Source organism: Copadichromis virginalis, linkage group LG18 (assembly GCF_057382275.1).
Source record: "Copadichromis virginalis isolate Kocher_CV1m ecotype Utaka linkage group LG18, C_Virginalis_male_GT1.1, whole genome shotgun sequence".
Classification (NCBI taxonomy): Eukaryota; Metazoa; Chordata; class Actinopteri; order Cichliformes; family Cichlidae; genus Copadichromis; species Copadichromis virginalis.
This window is the reverse complement of record NC_140635.1, coordinates 8,107,839-8,126,885: the sequence shown is the minus strand read 5'-3', so window position 1 is coordinate 8,126,885 and position 19,047 is coordinate 8,107,839. Positions and strand designations below refer to the sequence as shown.

General features: G+C 39.3%; 1 protein-coding gene across 2 annotated transcripts in view; it reads left to right on the top strand.

Annotated features, from left to right (window-relative positions):
* Positions 1–19,047, top strand: part of LOC146687183 (contactin-associated protein-like 4) — a 157,875-nt gene that overhangs the window by 30,291 nt on the left and 108,537 nt on the right. For both annotated transcript variants that reach the window (XM_085440006.1, XM_085440007.1), the window contains exon 2: positions 9,283–9,393. In XM_085440006.1, the coding sequence (XP_085296132.1) occupies positions 9,283–9,393 (111 nt within the window). The remainder of the gene's footprint in view (positions 1–9,282; positions 9,394–19,047) is intronic.

Here is a 19,047-nt window from a genome sequence, read left to right as displayed (position 1 = left end):
ATTTTTATTTCTTTTTTGTGGTGCAGTTATATTATAGTCAGGATAAGCTAGACGTCTTAAAAACACACATCTAATCACACTGGAATACAGGTGGATAAATGGCACCAGAGGAAAAATGACATTTGTGCATTTGATTCCTGAGGTGAAGTGCCCTTTAAGGGGTCTGCACCAACATATATCAATGCAAAAAATTGCCCTTTAAGCATAAAGCAAAATGAAAATCAATAAAATATAGTTTCATATTACAATACTGCTTCATATTTATGGCTACTGACCCTATGAAAAAAGATAAAAGTTACACTGTGGCACTCATTTACATAAAAATAGTTTGTAGTGTAAGCTCTTCTGCTGGTGCAATGCAGTTTTCAATTTTATGAATCCCCAGTGTCCAATTCAGTGTTTCCTTTTTGAAATAAATTAGATTTGCCATTGCTTGGATGATATGAACATCCCTGCATTTTACTTGAATGACAGAACAATATTACATTTTGTACCATTTTTTTTCCCCACAGAGACTTGTTGGTCTGCTGCTCTCTATTAATACATATTTTGGGGCAAATATATTAAAATCATTTGCTTATTGCTGCCAGTGAATTAGTGGATTTTTTAAATTAAATATATATCCTCTTGGGGCCATCACTATGATTGGTGTTTCCTGCAGCACTCCTTCTAAATCTGCATATCTCAGGCGTTGTGATTCATGATAAATGTTCTCGGTTTTAGCAGCATATAAACAGACCAAAGTCTTTTTGCAAGTTAAACCTGGCAGTTTCAAGATGAAGGAATTTTAAATGCTGTGGTTCTGTGGCTCGTTGCTGTTTTGATCACTTCATTTGGTTGATGTCTGTCTCCCACACAGCCACCCACATCACTGATCAGTGTGACGAGCCTCAATAAGAAGGATGATTGTTCTCTGCTTTCAAAGGCAGTGTCGGATTGTGTGTGGGCTACTGTATAGCCTTACACACACAGATTGTGTTGCACATAATGAGTTGATTATCTGGTGTTTTCTAGCTGGATAAGGCCAGAATGAATCGGCATTATGCAGGAACCTGTTCGACATCTGGCTAAAGAACTGGAGCTGAAGAACAAATATCCTTGCCATTGCTCACAGCCAGATGAGTTAAAGTGCTGAGCATCTCAGTTTGGTAGCTGTCAGACAGGCAGATGTTTGCAGGGAAGAACACAGGAAGCAAACAAGAGGAAGCCCATCAAAAAGTACTGATTCCTTAAAGCTGATCTAGTACTTTGAAGCATTAAAAACAGTGAGCAAGAAATATAATTCTTTATCTTGTGTTTTCAGTGTCACACAAATATCAAGAAAACTCCAAAACTCTATTACCCTGCAAGGTCATCTTCCTATCACCCTCTGGACCTCTTTCAGGCTTTCCATAGGTCTGTTCTGTCCTCTTATGCTTATGAGTCAGTGATGCACACGTTCTTTCAGTTTGTCAAACAACAACTTAAATTTCATTTTGGGTAAGTGGACAATGGGAAACGAAGATTGTCCAGGTGTTTTTTCTGTGTCAGAGCTCTCAGAGCACTACATTAGAACTTTAAATCAACAAAATGACCCTAGGGAACATATTCACGCTAGACAACCTCGTGAATCTCCAAAGAATAAAAGAAATAAATAGTTATGTGATGTGTACGTCTGAGTTTGGAAAATCAAAAGTGTTTGACTTAAAACTGCCGGTTAGAACCTCAACACGGGCAACGGTCAGTTTGACAGAAGAGTTGATGTTGTTGAAGTTTAAGGTTAAATGTGTGAGTTCAAAAGGAATTTCTCCAGAGAAATCTGAATATAGCAGGAATCCTGGTCAACAGATACATGACAACAATCCAATTTAAATCTTTTTTCTTGCCTCCCTCTATCTTTTAAACAAATAAAATATGTGAGGCAGTGGTGTGGTTTTACATCTAAAATTACTGTACAAATTGAGTAATGTCTGAATCAGCAGTAAGATGAACATTGTTTTTATGTCACAATGACTATTTCTTTGTTTTATTCTCTTCTGATAGCACTGTGATAGAAAACAGTCATACAATTTGTATAAACAAATGTAGGTTGTACACTTAAAAATTAGAAAATATAGTCAAGTTCTAATCTAGACAGTGTTGTCAAGTAGTGTGAGTAATGTGTATGTTTTTAAAATTTGATGTTTAAAATTAAAAGCCTATAAACCTACATTTAGTACATTTTTTTGTACATTTTGTCTTTTTTTTCTTTTTATTCTCACTTGTCGATCTGACCTTTTCATTTAATTAACCTATTCCTCCCTTGCGCGCCTGGTCTAAAAAAAACAACTTATGGGGCTATTTTTCAAAACTGCATGGCAAGTTCATTCAACCAATCGAGAAATCATTTACTGTTTTCTCACTAAGGGGATGTTGGATTTGTTGCATTTGATTTATGTTCCAACAAGTTTGGTGACAGTTATTTAATTACTGTAAATTTGTCAGAGTTTCATGGAGTTTTGCAAATCGCTGTCTGGACTGATGTGAATGCATTTTTCCCAAATGTCTTTCATAAAAGTCTAAGGTTATTCACGATACTGTGGACCAATATTCAAGGACTTAAAGGGTTACTTAACTATATAAACTTGGGTAAACTTGAATGATTTAGCAGCCTTAAAGAACCAGGCTTAAAGAAGTAAAGCTAAAGCACGTAATCTAAAAAACATATTGGGCCAAAGGTTTCAATAAATTCTGCAAGTGCAACAACAATAAACTGGACTGAACGAGTGGGAAAAAGTTTAAATAGACTTCAAAACTAAATTAAGTGACACATGGGTATTTAAGTTTCAGATGGAAGACCCCCTATGTCATTGATAAGTAGGGATGGGTATTGATAAGATTTTCACGATTCCGATTCCATTTTCGATTCTGTTTAATGAGTCGATTCTTTATTGATTCTTTTTAAAAAAGGAGAACACTAAGGTCGATTAGCTTAGAACTTTGTTTTATATCTTCTCTTTGAACAAGATAGAAATTTAGGAGTAACATGGCCTTACAAACCCAACAGTGAGATCTTGTGAGATCTTAAGAGGTCCACAGCCTTCAATGGGGTGTCACAGGGTCCCCAGGAAAAAAATTGTAAATGTAAAATAATAAAATAAATATTCTTCTGTAGCAATAACAAAGTATAACATCAATTATTCAGTAGCAATTACACAAGAATATCCAGTAATGTCCCTGCCTACAATTAAACACATTCACTTACCGAAAATCGGGGGCATCTGCTGCGGCAAATGGGTGCAAGCCTTTGACCACAAACTTAGTCACTGCTCGGAGACATTCGTCTATCCTGGCCTGAAAGGAGACGCTACCGGTAGACTGCAGCGAGAATCTGAGTCAGCCAGACTCTGTCTCTCTCATCATGGTCACCTAAACGCACAGTAATGGCAGGTTTTGTAATAAGGCAGATCGCGCTAACATAATATGCACTGTTAGTTGATTATTTACCTGCCGCATTAACGGGAGAGGACGTGCAAACATTACCGCTGCTGCTGGGTTGAGATTCACGAGTCCGGAGTGGAATTAAAAACATGACAGGCCGACTGGAATCGATAAGGGAATCGTTTGCTAAAATGGCAAACAATTCCAAGGAATTGAAACAGTGGGAACCGGTTTTCAACAAGAACCGGTTTTCGATACCCATCCCTATTGATAAGACAGCACAAGATAGAATTAAATATCCTAAATGTCAAAACCATTTGAGCTGATAATGAAATTAAGATCTTTGGTCTATTTGGAGACGATTTTTAAATACCTTCTACCAGTTACAACTCAAAATATAAGATTTTGGGTTATTTCTTTTAGCTTCGCAACATTGAAAAAATAAACCACGCGGCGGAGCTAAAGTAAAACAAAATGCAAAAAAGCTCACTGTGTTGTATTTTTAATGCGTTCTTTCTTTCTCTGTGTATATCCAGGCAGGAGCAGGCTTGAACCCCCTTGGGTCAAACTGGAGGTAGACGTTGTGCGGATTAGTAAAATGAGCATTGATGTTTTCTGCTTGAGGATGATTGTTAGCGCTCTGGAGCAAAAACAACCATCGCTGGAGCCTCATTATCCTGCTTACTGCTACGTGCTTTGAACGGCTAAATAAGTTGGCTCATACTGAGAGGCACTGAACTTTGGGTTTGTGGGGCTTGTAGAGCTCTGAAGTGCAAGACCTTCTGTTTGCTGAGGTGATGGATGGAGCTCATCGGTATTCAGGGTCCCCAGCTCAGTCACGGACTCTGTGGGCACTTTTTATTCAGTAAAGAAGTGGACAGTGCAGGTGAATGAGCCACTCTGTCTCTGGTATTAGTCTGTCATTTCAGGGGTGATAAAATGTATTTGCCTTATACCCTCCAGAGATATTTTCAAAATTTCCTTTAATGTTTTTTAATGCGGTCAAACTGACCATTTGTCACATTGGTGCAACGATAAAGTTGGCACTCTATGAATTGATGGATAGTGCAGACGCTGAGTGATGGGTGTCCAGGAGGTTTTTGACTGAACTGAAAGGATATTTCCCATCACTCAGAGTTCAATACATGCTTCCAGTTCTGGTGCTCAAGTTTTTGTTTTATCAAAGGCAAAGAATGCTTCTTTTTTTTGCCAGGAGATATTTCACTTAGCCGAAGATTGAAGAATTATCTTTTCTGTGTAAATTTATAATACTTTGATCATGAATAATGTTTTTGTGGTGATCTGAATGCCTAAAAGCATTATTATATATATTTTTTTAGTCTAACACCCTTTAATGTGAAGCTTACACAAAGACAGGAGGTGTTTTCAGGAAGGTGCAGCAGTTTAATATTCAGAAAGGCTCTCTGTCCAACACAGCCAGGGTCAGTGTTGAGGTTCGTTGGCTACAGAGGCCAGCAGGTATTCAACATTTAGCTCCATTTTCCTCTGAGCTGTCTGTGTTTGTGCTCCACTAGTCACACTGTCAGGGACATCGGCTTTTAAATGCCACAGCTCCGTCGAGGAAAAGTGGCCCTGTGTTTTAAAACTCCACTGCTCTCTCTCGGCTGTTTCCTCAGCGAGGCTGTGCTCTCACCACACATTATCTCCTCAGGGATTACAGCACTCCGCGTTGGAGAGCCGTCCCTCTCATCTCACCTCTTCAGACTACTGTAATTCACCTGCTTTTCATACTGAGAGCTCCCCCACCACCCACAGTTATAAGTGTCAGTAAGGGCATAGCCTGGAGGAATAAAGACTATCAGGAGGAACTTCAGAGGACAAAAGAGCTGGACGCCTTCTGATGATTGTTGAGTAGCTGGATGGCATTTAAAATGCTAGAATTAAATATGTATGAGCCTCTGCTCCACTCTGGTAACTATAAAGTGCAGTATAACTGTGTTATATGGTCTGATGTTTAATGATAACTGCTGCAACACACTGTACTAAACAGAGTTCAGACTCGGTTAATACCCAATAATTTTACAATCAAATTACAGTGCCACTGAGGCCAAGCTGAAGGCTTTCTAATGTTAACAAGCAGCTGGACCAAATATTCATAGACATTTATCCCTCCACGTGGATATACACTCACCAACCTCTTCATTAGGTACACCTGTTCAACTGCTCGCTGATGCAAATATCTATCAGCCAATCACATGGCAGCATCTCAGTGCATTTAGCTACATAGACATGGTCAAGATGAAGTATTGATGTTCAAACTGGGCATCAGAATGGGAAAGAAACATGATATAAGTGACTTGCATGGTTGTTGGTGACTTACAGGCTGGTCTGAGTATTTCAGAAACTCCTGATCCTCTGGGATTTTCCCACACAATCATCTTTAGAGTTTAAAGAGAATAGTCTGACAAAAAGACAATATCAATTGATCAGCAATTCTCTGCATGAAAATGCCTTGTTGATGCCAGAGATCAGAGGAGACTGCTTTGATCTGATGCGAATAGTGACTCAAATAACCACTCATTGCAATCAAGGTGTGCAGAAGAGCATCTCTGAACGTGCAACACATTTAATCTTGAAGCAGATGAGCTACGGCAGCAGAAGATCATCCTGGGTGCCACTCCTGTCAGCCAAAAACTGGAAAATTAGTCCAGAATTTGCAAGAATTTACTAAAAGTGATCAGTTGAAGACTGGAAAAACAAAACAATCTCTGCTTCGCCGTTCAGATGGTATGGTCAGAATTTGGGTTAAGTGAATAAACGTGCAACCATTCTGCCTTGTATCAAAAGTGCCAACTAAGCATCATTTAAATGCTACAGCCTACCTCAGTATTGTTTCTTAGCTTGTTGATGCCTTTGTTCACATCTTCTGATGGCTGCTTCCAGCAGGATAAAATGCCATATCACAAACCTCAAAATATGTCAAAGTTGTATTCTAATTTTTGCCTCATAACTTTTGCACTGTCCACTTCCTGCTGTGACAAAACAAATTTCCCACGTGTGGGACTAATAAAGGTTATCTTATCTTATCTTATCTTATCTTATCTTATCTTAAGTGATTTCTTGAACATGAGGTCACTGAGTTCATCGTACTTAAATAACCTCCATAGTCACTAGATCTAAATCCAGTAGAGCACGTCGGGATGCGGTGAAACAGGAGATTCACATTATGGTTGTACAAGCGACAAATTCGCAGCAGTATCAGTCTGGACCAAAGTCTGTGAGTAATGTTTGCAGGACCTTGTTGAATCTCTGCCACAAGGACTTAAACGAGCTCTGAAGCCAAAAGGGGTCCAACCCAGCACTAGCAAGGTGTACCTAATAAACTGACTGTATAATTATAAGCTTTAATTCTTAGCTCCCCAGCTGTATTGTGAAACGTGTCTATCACAGCACTACACAAGAATTAGTATTTATTTGTATGTCTTTGCACACCATCCTTTTTTTTGTTTCATTTTGTATCTGCAGGAGACAGCTAATGCATAAGTAATGGTGAAGAAGCCTTTTGATCAAATATTCTGGGTATATATGTTGCAGTATACTCACCACTCTAAGCACTTTACACTTTACATTGTCACAAACTGTGATGGATATATCAACTGTTGCTTTTGGCACTTAGTATCTTGTCCAGGATCACTTTGACATGAAGTACTGTAGCTTGAGATTGAAGCATTGACCTTCTTATTAGTGGGCAACCCCGACTACCACCTGAGTCACAGCTACCCCTCAGGGTTCCTATGTGAGACCATATTGGAGAAGACTGTTGACTGTTTCTGTATTCTCTTTAACAGAAGTGTAAAACGGTAAATCCTCAACTGACTTGTGGTGTGTTTGGAAGTACAGCTGTTGCTCATTGCATTTGTGTTTGAATCCTCTATCGTGTGTTGCAGTTTGGTTAAAACACCTGCCGAAGATATAGATTTAATAATATAAAAATCCAGTATTTTGAAGCATTCAAATGAGAAAAAATTACATTTAGACCATTATCTTGAGAGTGAATGCCACATTTGGGCTCTACAGTGTATTTAATTGTGTATCCAAATACTTGGCATCCTCAGTTACTAAATAAATATTCCAGGATTTCAGGGTTCAGTTTGTGAAGCATCGTCAGTGCTTTAAAATTTAAAATCCTGCTCTTTTCTAAACTGATACAAAATTTTCTTTAACTACAGGTAAATAGGCCAATATTGTTGTTGGCTCTAGCTACAAATTTCATTTGAAAAGAGCTGCTGTAAATGGAATGGTATTCCTCTTTGAAATTATCGGGAGGCGGATGAAGACCTTGTGTTGTTGAGATGAAGTGCACTGATGTTGACAGAGTAATCGAAACTAAAGCCTTGCTGTCAGAGTTCTGGGCCCAGATCGGACTGCTGCGTGAATCATAGTAATTGGCTCTTGTCTCAGTGGTGGAGAACAACATCCATTAACGGAGAGGCTTTGGATGGAGGCGGTGATAGTTTGGCTTTAGCTTACAGTTTGCAGCTTGAGAGGAAAACTATGAATATTTATGGGGCTGGTGATCATGAATCCGTGTGTATATCTGTGGGATGTGATTATGCTGTGCAGACCAAAGACAATCAGATACAGTAAAACAAACATTCATTTGTATTCTGCCTTTACAAATGATTTCTCTATGTCATGTAGCTATAATAAATGACAGAGAAAGCTGCTTTAATTTGAACAAAAAAGTGCTTGCTTTCTTTTTTTTGTAGGTTTATTGGAGACTGTGAGAGAGGCTCCAATTAAAATAAGAGTAATTAATGTTAATTACCGCATAATGTTCAATATATTATGTTTTGATTTCAGGGAATCATCCATAAACTAAATATGAGAAACATGTAAAGGTTTCCTCTGACAACACTGAATCATCCCCATCAGCATCCAGCCTATAATGACTCACTCAGGACGCCATTCATCTCCGCAACACGACATGATTGCAACGTTCATTTATCCATTGAGCCAGAATTACACCATTTACTCATCCAACTGGACATTATTACGCTGTTCATTCATCTAATATGGAGCCATTACTGCTGAAAGACCCGTTTCTACCTGGGGAACATTAAACCAGCTCCTGAATGATTAGACTCCTCTCTGACACTCATGTTGTTATATTCACAGGCTCAACACTTTAGTTGTCATTAGCGCCTCTTTAAGACTTTAGAATGAAACAATCAAAAGCTGTCCGAATAAACTTCTTTTATCTTAAAAAAGCTGATCATTTGCAGAGACAACGCTTTTACCTCTCAGCATCAGAGCACTCCCACCCTGCTGTTTATAACATTTCATCAGGTTTTCACTCAGGCTAAGAGATGGAGGCTAATCCATTTCCAGCTGTGTCGGGTATTGTGATATTCTCATTGTGCTTTTTGCTGTTGATCTCTACTCTTTGAACCACTCAGCTTTTTTTCAGTCAGATAAAAAGTTTGAATGCTTCCTTCTTCTTTTTTTTCTTGATTTTAAAGCTTAAAAAAAGACATTCCCGCGTCAACCTACTGTTGTGAACTACTTAACTGTGCAGCGAGGAACTGTAGCTGACATTAACCCTGCAATTCAAAGATAACACATCCACTGCTCCTCTTTGCTTATGGCACTGAAGCCCAGTAACAGATTTCTTGAGCTAAGAGTGCTCTTACTCAGGATGCGTCATAGCTGTGTTCAACTATGCTTACTTCTCTCAGACTTTTAATTTTGTTTTGTTCAGTCTAGGAATATTTTGAGGAGGCTATATCTGTGTGGAGATGTTGAAACAAATGTAATTATAGACCCTCAAAAAGCACAGCAGTGCACATGCTGACATTTACATGTAAATGTCAAAATCTGAAGGACATTCATTATACTTTATGTTTTGATATTTCTCGACAGAGGTGTGTGACAGCGCACTGGTCTCCAATCTGCCGCCATCTTCCTTCCGAAGCTCTTCCCAGCTGTCCAGCAGCCACGCCCCGGGTTTCGCCAAACTCAACAAAAGAGAAGGTGAGGAACAGATTCTGCTACTTCCAAACAAAAGTACCTAACTAGTATTAAAATATATTTGATGATCTGAAACATGTAAGTGTGACAAATATGCAAAAAATTGATGCAAATAGTGTTTGTGCCTTTGGCATGGTTTGGGGAAAAAATAGGATTATGGATTAACTATTAGTTGGAATGGTGATACGTTCTTTTAATTTGGACCTGAATGTTTTTAACTGGGAAAAAAAATGCAAGCTTGAACAACACAGCGTGTTAGTATGTGAGGCTTACAGTAAACAAGAAGGTGCCAGTCTGATCTTAGGGGAAAAAATCTACTTCTGTCATTTGTATCTGAGCAATCTGTAGGAGTACTCTGTCAACACGCTGCACGCTCTATATTAAATGCTAAATTGTTTTAGCATCAATTATAATAGAGCGTGACTCATTAAATCTGAATTTGACTTTCTACTCTGCTTGGTAGTAAAGAAATGAGCAGGCGTTGCAGTGACACTTCAGGCCGTGTATTAAAGACTGTAAGAGCTAATTTTTCATTGTTGCCCTTTGCTGGCATTTGATGTTCAAAAGCCACCCTGCTGTAATGGAACTGACATTTCGTGGTCTTTCATTAACTAGGAGACGCAAAGATGACAGAGACAAGATTTCAAAGACTTGTGAACATTGTGAAAACTCTTAAAACTAATATTAAAAGTAACCTGAGACCATTTTATATTACCCATAAAGAAGATTATACTTACTGCTGATTGATTAAAGGCACTGCATGTTAGGATGTGAAGCAGTTAGAAATAAAAGCTATATTACATAAGACTGTTGACTTGATTTATAATACTACATTAAGTCTCTGATCCAGACTACAGCATATACAGACCTGCACCTTCTCAGAAATATAACTACACAAATATAACTCCTGGTATCTTCATCTACTTGCTGGCACTTACACTTGCTAGCACCTACATAATACCAGCGTGCACAAGCAACCCACAAGCAAGTATCGGCCAGCGTTGTCATTATTTACAAGGATTCAGGATTCATGCAGAGAAGCGCAGCTTAATAGCTACCATTAACTAAAACAACACAAGTTTGTTTTTTGTTTTTTTCAGAGTGTAAATGCACTATCCATTGCATCTGTCTCATTTGATGGCGTTTACACAGTTATCATTAACATGAGCTGAGTTTGCAACTGGAATTGTTTCAGCTGTCTTATATGTTGCACAGTATACGATTGGGTTTTTATTTCCTCGAAATCCAAGTGAAATGTCTTGTTTCCATGTTTTGTAGTTATGTTAAACACTAGTAAAAAGAGAAAACAGAGAAGAGATAGAATGTGCCTCCAGGATTTTATATATTGAGTAATTTCTCACATAAATCCTCTCACTGCTGCCATCAATATCACAGACACTTTGTGCTGTATATTTATGCAGTATATACTGTATATATTAAAAAATCTCAGTGGTACACAGGCATAAATATTCATTTCTGTACTGTGGGAAAAAATCAAGGTTGGAAGACCAAGGCAACTGCAATATTTTTAGCTCAATCAGCCACCGATGATCTTATGCTGTGGTGAAGTGTCTATCGTGCATCTACCCACAGTTTCACTCCTCCTGGAATGATCGGATTTTGGTGAAAGTTTCAGACGGTCACCTGATGGATCTTCATCAAAAGTCTGCCCAAGGTCAAGGTCATGTTTGCTATTCTCTGTGAACTTTAGTTCTTATTAGTTTGTGTAGTACTGCTAACCGATGACAAGAAAACTGGTCACTTTTCTTTTCTACTTCACGTTACAATAACTGATGTGCACCTGTGTTTCAGATGCACCTGATTTTGGGGTCATGTTGAAAATTTGTGGCACGAGTTGTTTGTTGTCATTTTGAATATATAGGTTAAAGATTAAGTCTGAAGAAAAATATGTATAGTTTTATTCCTCAAAATCAGTATTTTTCTTCAAACTCGTGTCCTTACCTTTATCAAGGTTCGGACAGGATCTCACTGAGCATGTGCAGAGTCAGGTTTCGGACTCAAGCTTGTTTACTGAAATTAGATTGAAATTTGTAGTCTTACAAAAATATGACAATTGTTAGAATTGCCCCCAGCCGACCCATACATTTTAAATTTGCCACAGAGGAGAGCATTATAGGACAAAATAACTTCCTCAGGCTTCCAGTTCATTAAATTTACATGAATATAAAAACATGATGTTGATGCTATACCCTAGGGCTGGGCGATATGACCCAAAATTCATATCTCGATATTTTTTAGCTGGATGGCGATATAAGATATATATCTCGATTTTTTTTTTTTAAAGCCATAAGTTAAGAACAAAAAGAGAGTTCTTAGTCACACTGTGTCCCAGATGTCACACGGGCACTTTTATTTACATACAGCGTAGATGTACATGAAGAAATTACTCAAAAAAAATTATCAGCATTTATTAAATAATCATGGTCCATAAATAAAAGAAAATGTTGTTTTTGTGCATAACAAAAAGCTCACAATTGTGCAGTCAAAATGTAAACTAATAGACGCTGAGCATAATAACAAAGAGACAGATTTCACAGCTGCACCACGTCTCTGAACAAGTGCCATTTGTGGTCCTTATACACACACAGTACGTATCACTCCGCGATAGTGATGTGCGATACCACTGATTTCCTTTCCGATCCGATACCAAGTAATATTCAGGGTGGTATCGACGATACTGATCCGATACCGATACTTTGTACAAAACGGATTTTATTTATTGTATCTCAAATTATAGCGTCATAATGATTACAGGACATCAGAATACCTTCTTCTTATCACTTAATAATGCAGAGTTCATCATATAGAAATAAAAAAACTAAAGTTGTGTGCTATTTGAACACCTTGCCTGCCTGGAGGACTCCGTGAGAGACTCTCACCCTAGCAGCACCTGTCCCTCTCCTCCTCTTCAGTTCGCCTCAACATACGCTCGTCATATTTTGTGATATGATTTACTCTGAGGTGTTTGACAAGGTTAGTGATGTTGCCACAACATGCCAACCCTCCCGATTTTTCCGGGAGAATCCCACCTTTCTCCAGATTTTCCACCCGGACAACAAAGTTGAAAAACCATATCGCAGAATTCATAGCGCGGCCCAGCCAATTCCAGTTTCCAACAATGACGGCAGCGACTTAGTTTTAATATCACTCTTATTTCTCTTTCTGGGTCGCAAAAAAACTTTTAACATATTTTCAGGTGAGAATGTAGCTGTGTAAACTTCAAATATCTGAGCCGACCGACACATCGTCTTCAAACCCCCGCGGTCTTTCACCACTCGGGTTAAACATGATGTACAAGTCACTTTGATAACTTAAAAATGTTCTTGTTTGGCTTTTTCAGTGTTTTATTTGTTCGTGAGTAAATCGGTTTGGCTGAGATTAAAGTTATTAGATTAGATTAAATTAAATTAAACTTTATTATTCCCTCGGGAGGGTTCCTCCGGGGTTTTCACACAGCTGAATAAACGTCAAACAGAAAACTGTTGTTTCACTCCACCGAGGGAGCTCGTGACGTACTACCCGGCTTTCTTTAGACCGCGAAGGCCGGTCCTCAGGTGGAAGCAGCCTCTGAATTTGGACACCCCCGCTGTTTCCGGGCCGGCCAATAATAACGGTGACATTTAACGTATTTTATCCGATAAATAAACCCTGTAAAATATATTTATCCGCCCAAACAGCCCTTTTGAATGTCTCCCTAATTCTGAGGTCTCAAGGTTGGCAAGTATGGCCACAACACCTCACTTTTTTTGCCACATTTATTGCAAACCACGGCTCAGCTGTTTGTGGAGGTAAAATACATCCGCACAATTACGCTCAGCCATTGTTGTGAGTGCGCACGCCAAGGGGCTGCGAGACATTTATACAGCCGTATTTCGCACATGACTATGAAAGGCGGAAGAGGAAGTAGTTCCTTTGAATGTAGGCAATCCGAATGTTATAGTTTCTTTCCACTGTGTTCCTGTTAATGATAAACTACAAATTTACTCTAAATTACTAAAATATCGATATTTTAATGTGAGAATCGATTCTAGAACATAAATGATTGGTATCGGAGGAATCGATATTTCAGGATCGATCCGCACATCACTACTCCGCGAGGCTCCTCCCCGGTAGCCGTAATCCTCCGACATCAAGCGGTGCAGCTCCGTAGCTTAGCAAAGTCATATTAAAACTTTTGTTGACAGATTGCTGAGCGCTGTGTACCACATAAAATCGGTTCGCGGTCAGTAAGCACAACCAGAATTCATACATAAGGCACACTGTCGAGTTTTGAGAAAATGAAAGGATTTTAGGCCGTGCAGCCCCTCCTGGCTGCATGTCGTTAGCGCGGTTAGCTCGTTAGCGTGGTTAGCTCGCTAACACGTTGACGCCGTCCAGCCCCACGCACGGGGCCATCCGCTGTAACTCGCTAACGGAGATTTTCCGCTTTCATCTTGTCATTGCCTGCAGGTGAAGCTATGGGGGAGACGGAGTTGTGTTCAGTGAAGGAGAGGCGAGGCCGAGTAACGTTGCGTAGAGACAAAAGTGGACGAAAGAGAGGCAAACCTGCGGCTCCACAAGTATAATTATAACGTAACATAGACTATATCGATATAAACGATATTGCCACATCTTATATCTCGTATGAAAATATATCGATATTAAAAAAAAAAAAACTCGATATATCGCCCAGCCCTACTATACCCCTGCACTAAAATAATCCAGGTACAGTCAAAAGACCCAGAATAAACTCTACATTCTTTAAGTAGTACAGTGTATCCACAGGGGTTGCCGTTAATGTGTGAAGGAAAGTCTGTAGAAACAGATCATTTAAACATGAAAGAACTCCTGGGCTATAATAGAGTACCAGCTGAGATCCCACAGCAACATCTGGTTCAATGTCCTAACAAATAATTTCAAGACAGCGGTAACCCTCATGCATTTATTTTTCCTAATCTTGCTCTAGTATGTTGCCAGTAGATAAGGAAGTTCTTGGTTCGGGATCCCAGGGAGCATTCCCAGCTGTTTGCCGAGGAAATCGATGAATAAATGAATGTCTCCGACTCATTTCCATCTCTGCTGCAAACTCTGCTTCCTCTGATTGTTCTCTAAGGAGCCGCTTCACTCTCACTTCATTTATCCACTAAGTGAACACCGATTATCAGGCTTTAAATATGACCTACACGGCACACCATAACAAGAAATCTATAATGTTTCACTCATTCAAACTTTATTGTTATTGATGAGCAGTGAAGGTCATGAACATGTGTTATATGTGATGAGATTATTCACTTTAAATGGAATAACTATAGATTACAATTCCATTTTTCATGGTATACCAAGTACATTTATACACCAAAAAAATGTGAATACGAGCAGAGCAGCCTCAGAACAGAAGATTGTAGTGATTCTTTAATCATGGGAGGTCTGTGTTCGCTGATAGCAAACAAAAACAATTTTTTTGGCTTCCTTTAACCACTGAACCAGTTTTGAATTACAGCCTTTTGTTTGACAGAAACTGTGATCTTCAAAGATCAGTTATTTTCCCTGCCAGGGACAGTGGTGCTTTGAGCTAAAAACTGGCATATTAACATGTTCAAATACAAAATGTTAATATGTTGAAGCTTGGCGGTGTGCATGTTCAAGTAACTACAATGAAGTTGAAGTTGCTGTTATCATTTTTTGAGTGCAATTCTGTATTTTTTTATGAGACTAATTTGTACTAAATTATAAAGTAATAAATCCTCTATGTCTGTGTATAAACCTCAGTGTCGATCAAGTAGTTGATCTGTATTTCTGTATTTCTCCAGAAGGAAGAAAGTGGAAGTCATTATATGTAAAGGGTGAGAGAAAGTAAAACCAAACCAGCTGAGAACTTCGAGGTTCACCACTCACCTCAGTCTGGAAATATTGCACATTTATGTAAACTACAGCTTGATATTTTACTGACGCACGCAAGGAATGAATGGACTGTTTGTATATGGCTTTATACTATTCTTCACATATATGGAAGACCTAAGGAAGAATCTGATGATAATGAGGATGCTAATAGAGATCCAGAGGAACCACTCAAAGTACTTTATACCGCAAGCAAATTTGTACATAGAGCTCTTCTCCCAGCACAAGCAGATAACAGATGTCTTACCCAGGACTGGAGGGTTTAAAGCAATAAGTGGATGACCCTCTCCGCCTCTTCAGCCACAGCAGCCATACAACAACAAGGCAGCAACACTGGGATTTGCAAATGAAAGACAAAAAAACAAAATCCCAAAGTCATTTATAAAGGAAACAAAAATATCCTTTTAAGCCAGACATTTTATGAAACAAAGCACCTTCCCTTTGCATTCACACATTCACCTGAGGGCCTGACAATGTACTTGGGACTTTAACCTGATGTAGCTGATCACATTGGAGGTCTGAAGGGGACACCAGAAGTGGATAAAAACCCCTTTATAGTCTATTGATTGGAGATGAATGGCCTATTAACAGAAACCTGGAGGATGAATGACTCAACTATTTCAGTTTCCCCACTGGTTACTGTTATCCTTCATTTATCTTTCCTTTCTCTGCCGCTCACTCTCTCCTTCTCTTCGTGATGTCCCATTTTTCTTTCCATATATCTTGCCCATCCCACCTCATCCTTTCGCTGAATTGCCCCTGTCCATCTTCTGCTTCATCTGCATTACATTTTATTTTCACTGGTAAGAAGTCATTTAGCCATCTCGGTCTTCTTGCCAAATGTTAATAGCAGTCTTCATATTTAAACATTTTCTTTCTTCTGTAGGCGCCGCTGACAGTTATCAGTGACGCCACTGCAATTATGCTGAAATTGACTTGAAAAGAATTATTGTGCCACAGTAATCATTTTCCCAAAGGGTTGGATTTGAAGGCAGAATTAAACTTTAATTGGAATCTGTAAATTGGAACTATGTAAGAGCAGCCAACTAATCAGGTATTGATTTTCATATTCAGTTACGCTCTGCGGTTTCCAAAAAGTTGTTATTTCTAAAATAGTATTACTTAAGTATCTGTTTTTTTCCCTGCATGTAATTATATTTGCAGCAGTCCAAGCTCATGTTTCTAGTCTGAATAATTCATAAATTCCCCAAATTTACATGATGCTGGATCTTTTGAAAGTAATCTTCTTGTTTCCATAAATTGCAAAAACAGCAATATTATCACAAAGGTCAGAACAGATTCATTAATTAGTTAATTAGTTTGGACACCTGATATTTATCAAGTCAACTGCAAGTGTCGGAAACCCCACGAACACTTTGATTAGTTTGAAACTATTTCAGCAAATTCTGCAAATTGAGATTTTTACACTCTAAAATAAGATGTATTACTTTCTTCATGGGCTCTTTTTGTAGCATCTCATATGGATGAATCTTTCCTGCTTCTCCTGCAGAGAACCTGCAGTATTCCTCAGCCTGGTGCTGCTGTCAGTGCCGCATCGAGCTCATTGGCCTCCTGGTGGACTTTCTGTCCGACTGACATGTTATCAGGCTGCTGAAATTACCCTCCAGACTTGGTATTCTCATGCAAATGACCAGTGCTCATTCTGGGTCGGGTGCTTGTATCAATCTGTTACATGTCTTTCCAGCTGCTTTCCTATCCCTTTAAGCTGCCTGTCTCTCTCTACCATTTCCTGTCTCACTTTTTTTAATTGTCTGTCTTTCAGTTCCTTTTATTTCTTCCTCTGGTCATTGCCTCTGTTCTGTTCCACTCAGTCTGCCTGCCTGTAGCTGCATGATCATGTATTAGCGCACAATTGAAGGTGAAATAGTAATTTGTTTATACTCATTCACCAACGTTGTACTTGTCAGCTTCCAATATTGTTGGATAATTAATATTAGACAAAGACTGCATTTGCCCTCGGGCAGCTAATTATGAAAAACACCTCATTTTCTCTCCATTCAGTGCTGAATTGTATGTCATGCGCTCCAGAATCCATCCATCTATCCACCCATTTTCTTAACTGCTTATCTAATTCAGGATTGTGGGGGTGTGGGACGTAACACAGAGAGACGGACAAGCAGTTGCACTCCCGTTCACTTCTACAGCTGTCACCAAGTGGCTTGTCTTGGACTGCAGGAGGTTCTTAGAGCATGACACTCACAGTGGTGCAGTGGTTACTACTGTCACCTCACAGCAAGCGGGTTCTGGGGTCAAATCCACCGCCTTCAGGCTTTCTGTGTGGAGTTGAGACACCAGACTGAAATGCCCTAAATGTTATCATTCAGTACCGAAGATTGGAAATTCAGGTGTAGGTTTCGTTTCTAAAATTCAAAGTGCCTTAAATCATTTCTTCTGGAATGGCCAGCAGATCCACTAGTTCCAAAGGTTCTGCATCTATAAGAGTCTGTGGGAAAATGGTAATGGTGATCTAAAATTTGACCCCTAAAGGCCATCATGATAAATCTGGGTGGGAATGAAGAAATGCACTTGGCTCTCCCAAATTTCCATCACTGAAGAGTCCTTGAGCTGCTCAGCAGCCCAAAGGTTAAACTGTTTTGGGAAGTTCCCAAGGGTGGACTTGCCAGTGTGGTAAGAGTATTCCTTGAAAAGACAACTGTCAGTAAAACTATCTGAAAAGTTGAAACAGGTGTAACGTTAATCACTGTTTATTTGACTTTTGGATAAACATCCAAAACAGATCTTGGCAAAATAACAATGTATGCAGCGCAGCGTGACTCTGCCCCGATTCGTCGGGCTACATTCATAATTTCATCCTCTGTTTGGCCATAAAGGCTGTGATATCACACTCCTGACCTCCATTAACCTTTAGCTCTTTTTGTAGGTGGTCAGATCAGGTATGCTGACAGACAGTGGGGGAGAAAGAATCCAAAACGATCTCTTTGATTTAAAGCGACAGCCGTGACACAAAGTGTTCAGACCATCCACCATCACTTCACCTCCATTGTATTAGCTGCAGTTACTGTGACAGGGTGGACACAGTAAATCTTTGTAACGCCTCTTAGCCTCTCAGTCATTTTGCTTTAATCTCTTTCTTCTTTTCTCCACAGTCTTATCTTTATGAGCAAAGGTCAGAGTGTCTGCTCTTTTCTGTTCTGCTGTCACTGGACACGTCTGTTAGTCAAGTTCTTAGCTCTGGCCTTTAAAGATCAGACTGGACCTGCCACCAGACCGGCACGGATTTCCTTTCACCGTTTAGTTTTTTTCCCATCAGTCTGCCGCCACATGGTTCTGCATTATTTTAAAATGATAAACAAAATAAATAGTTGTTCCAACTACTGTTTCCCATTTGAACTTCTTTACCTCGAAAACTGTCCCTACTGACAACCTGTATAGTTCAGGTTGTCAGTAGGGACAGTTTTCAAAATATTGAAAACCGCAGAACTTGCTGGAGAGTTTATATAACTTGTCTGGCCCGGGAGCATCTTTGAGTCCACTGGGAGGAACTTGTAAGCATTGCTAGGCAAACTGACGTCTGAAATACCCCGCTAAACCTGCTTCCACTTTGACCCAGCTCCGGCTCCCAAAAATTGGACAGAAACATTCAAATCTGTCATGTTTTTCGAAGGCTTATAATCTCTTTTGTGAAAATGAAGGTCTCAGGGAAAGACTATAAAAGCACAGGAGAAAATGCAAACTCCACAAAGCAAGGCCCTGCACAAATTATGCTCAAGAACCTCG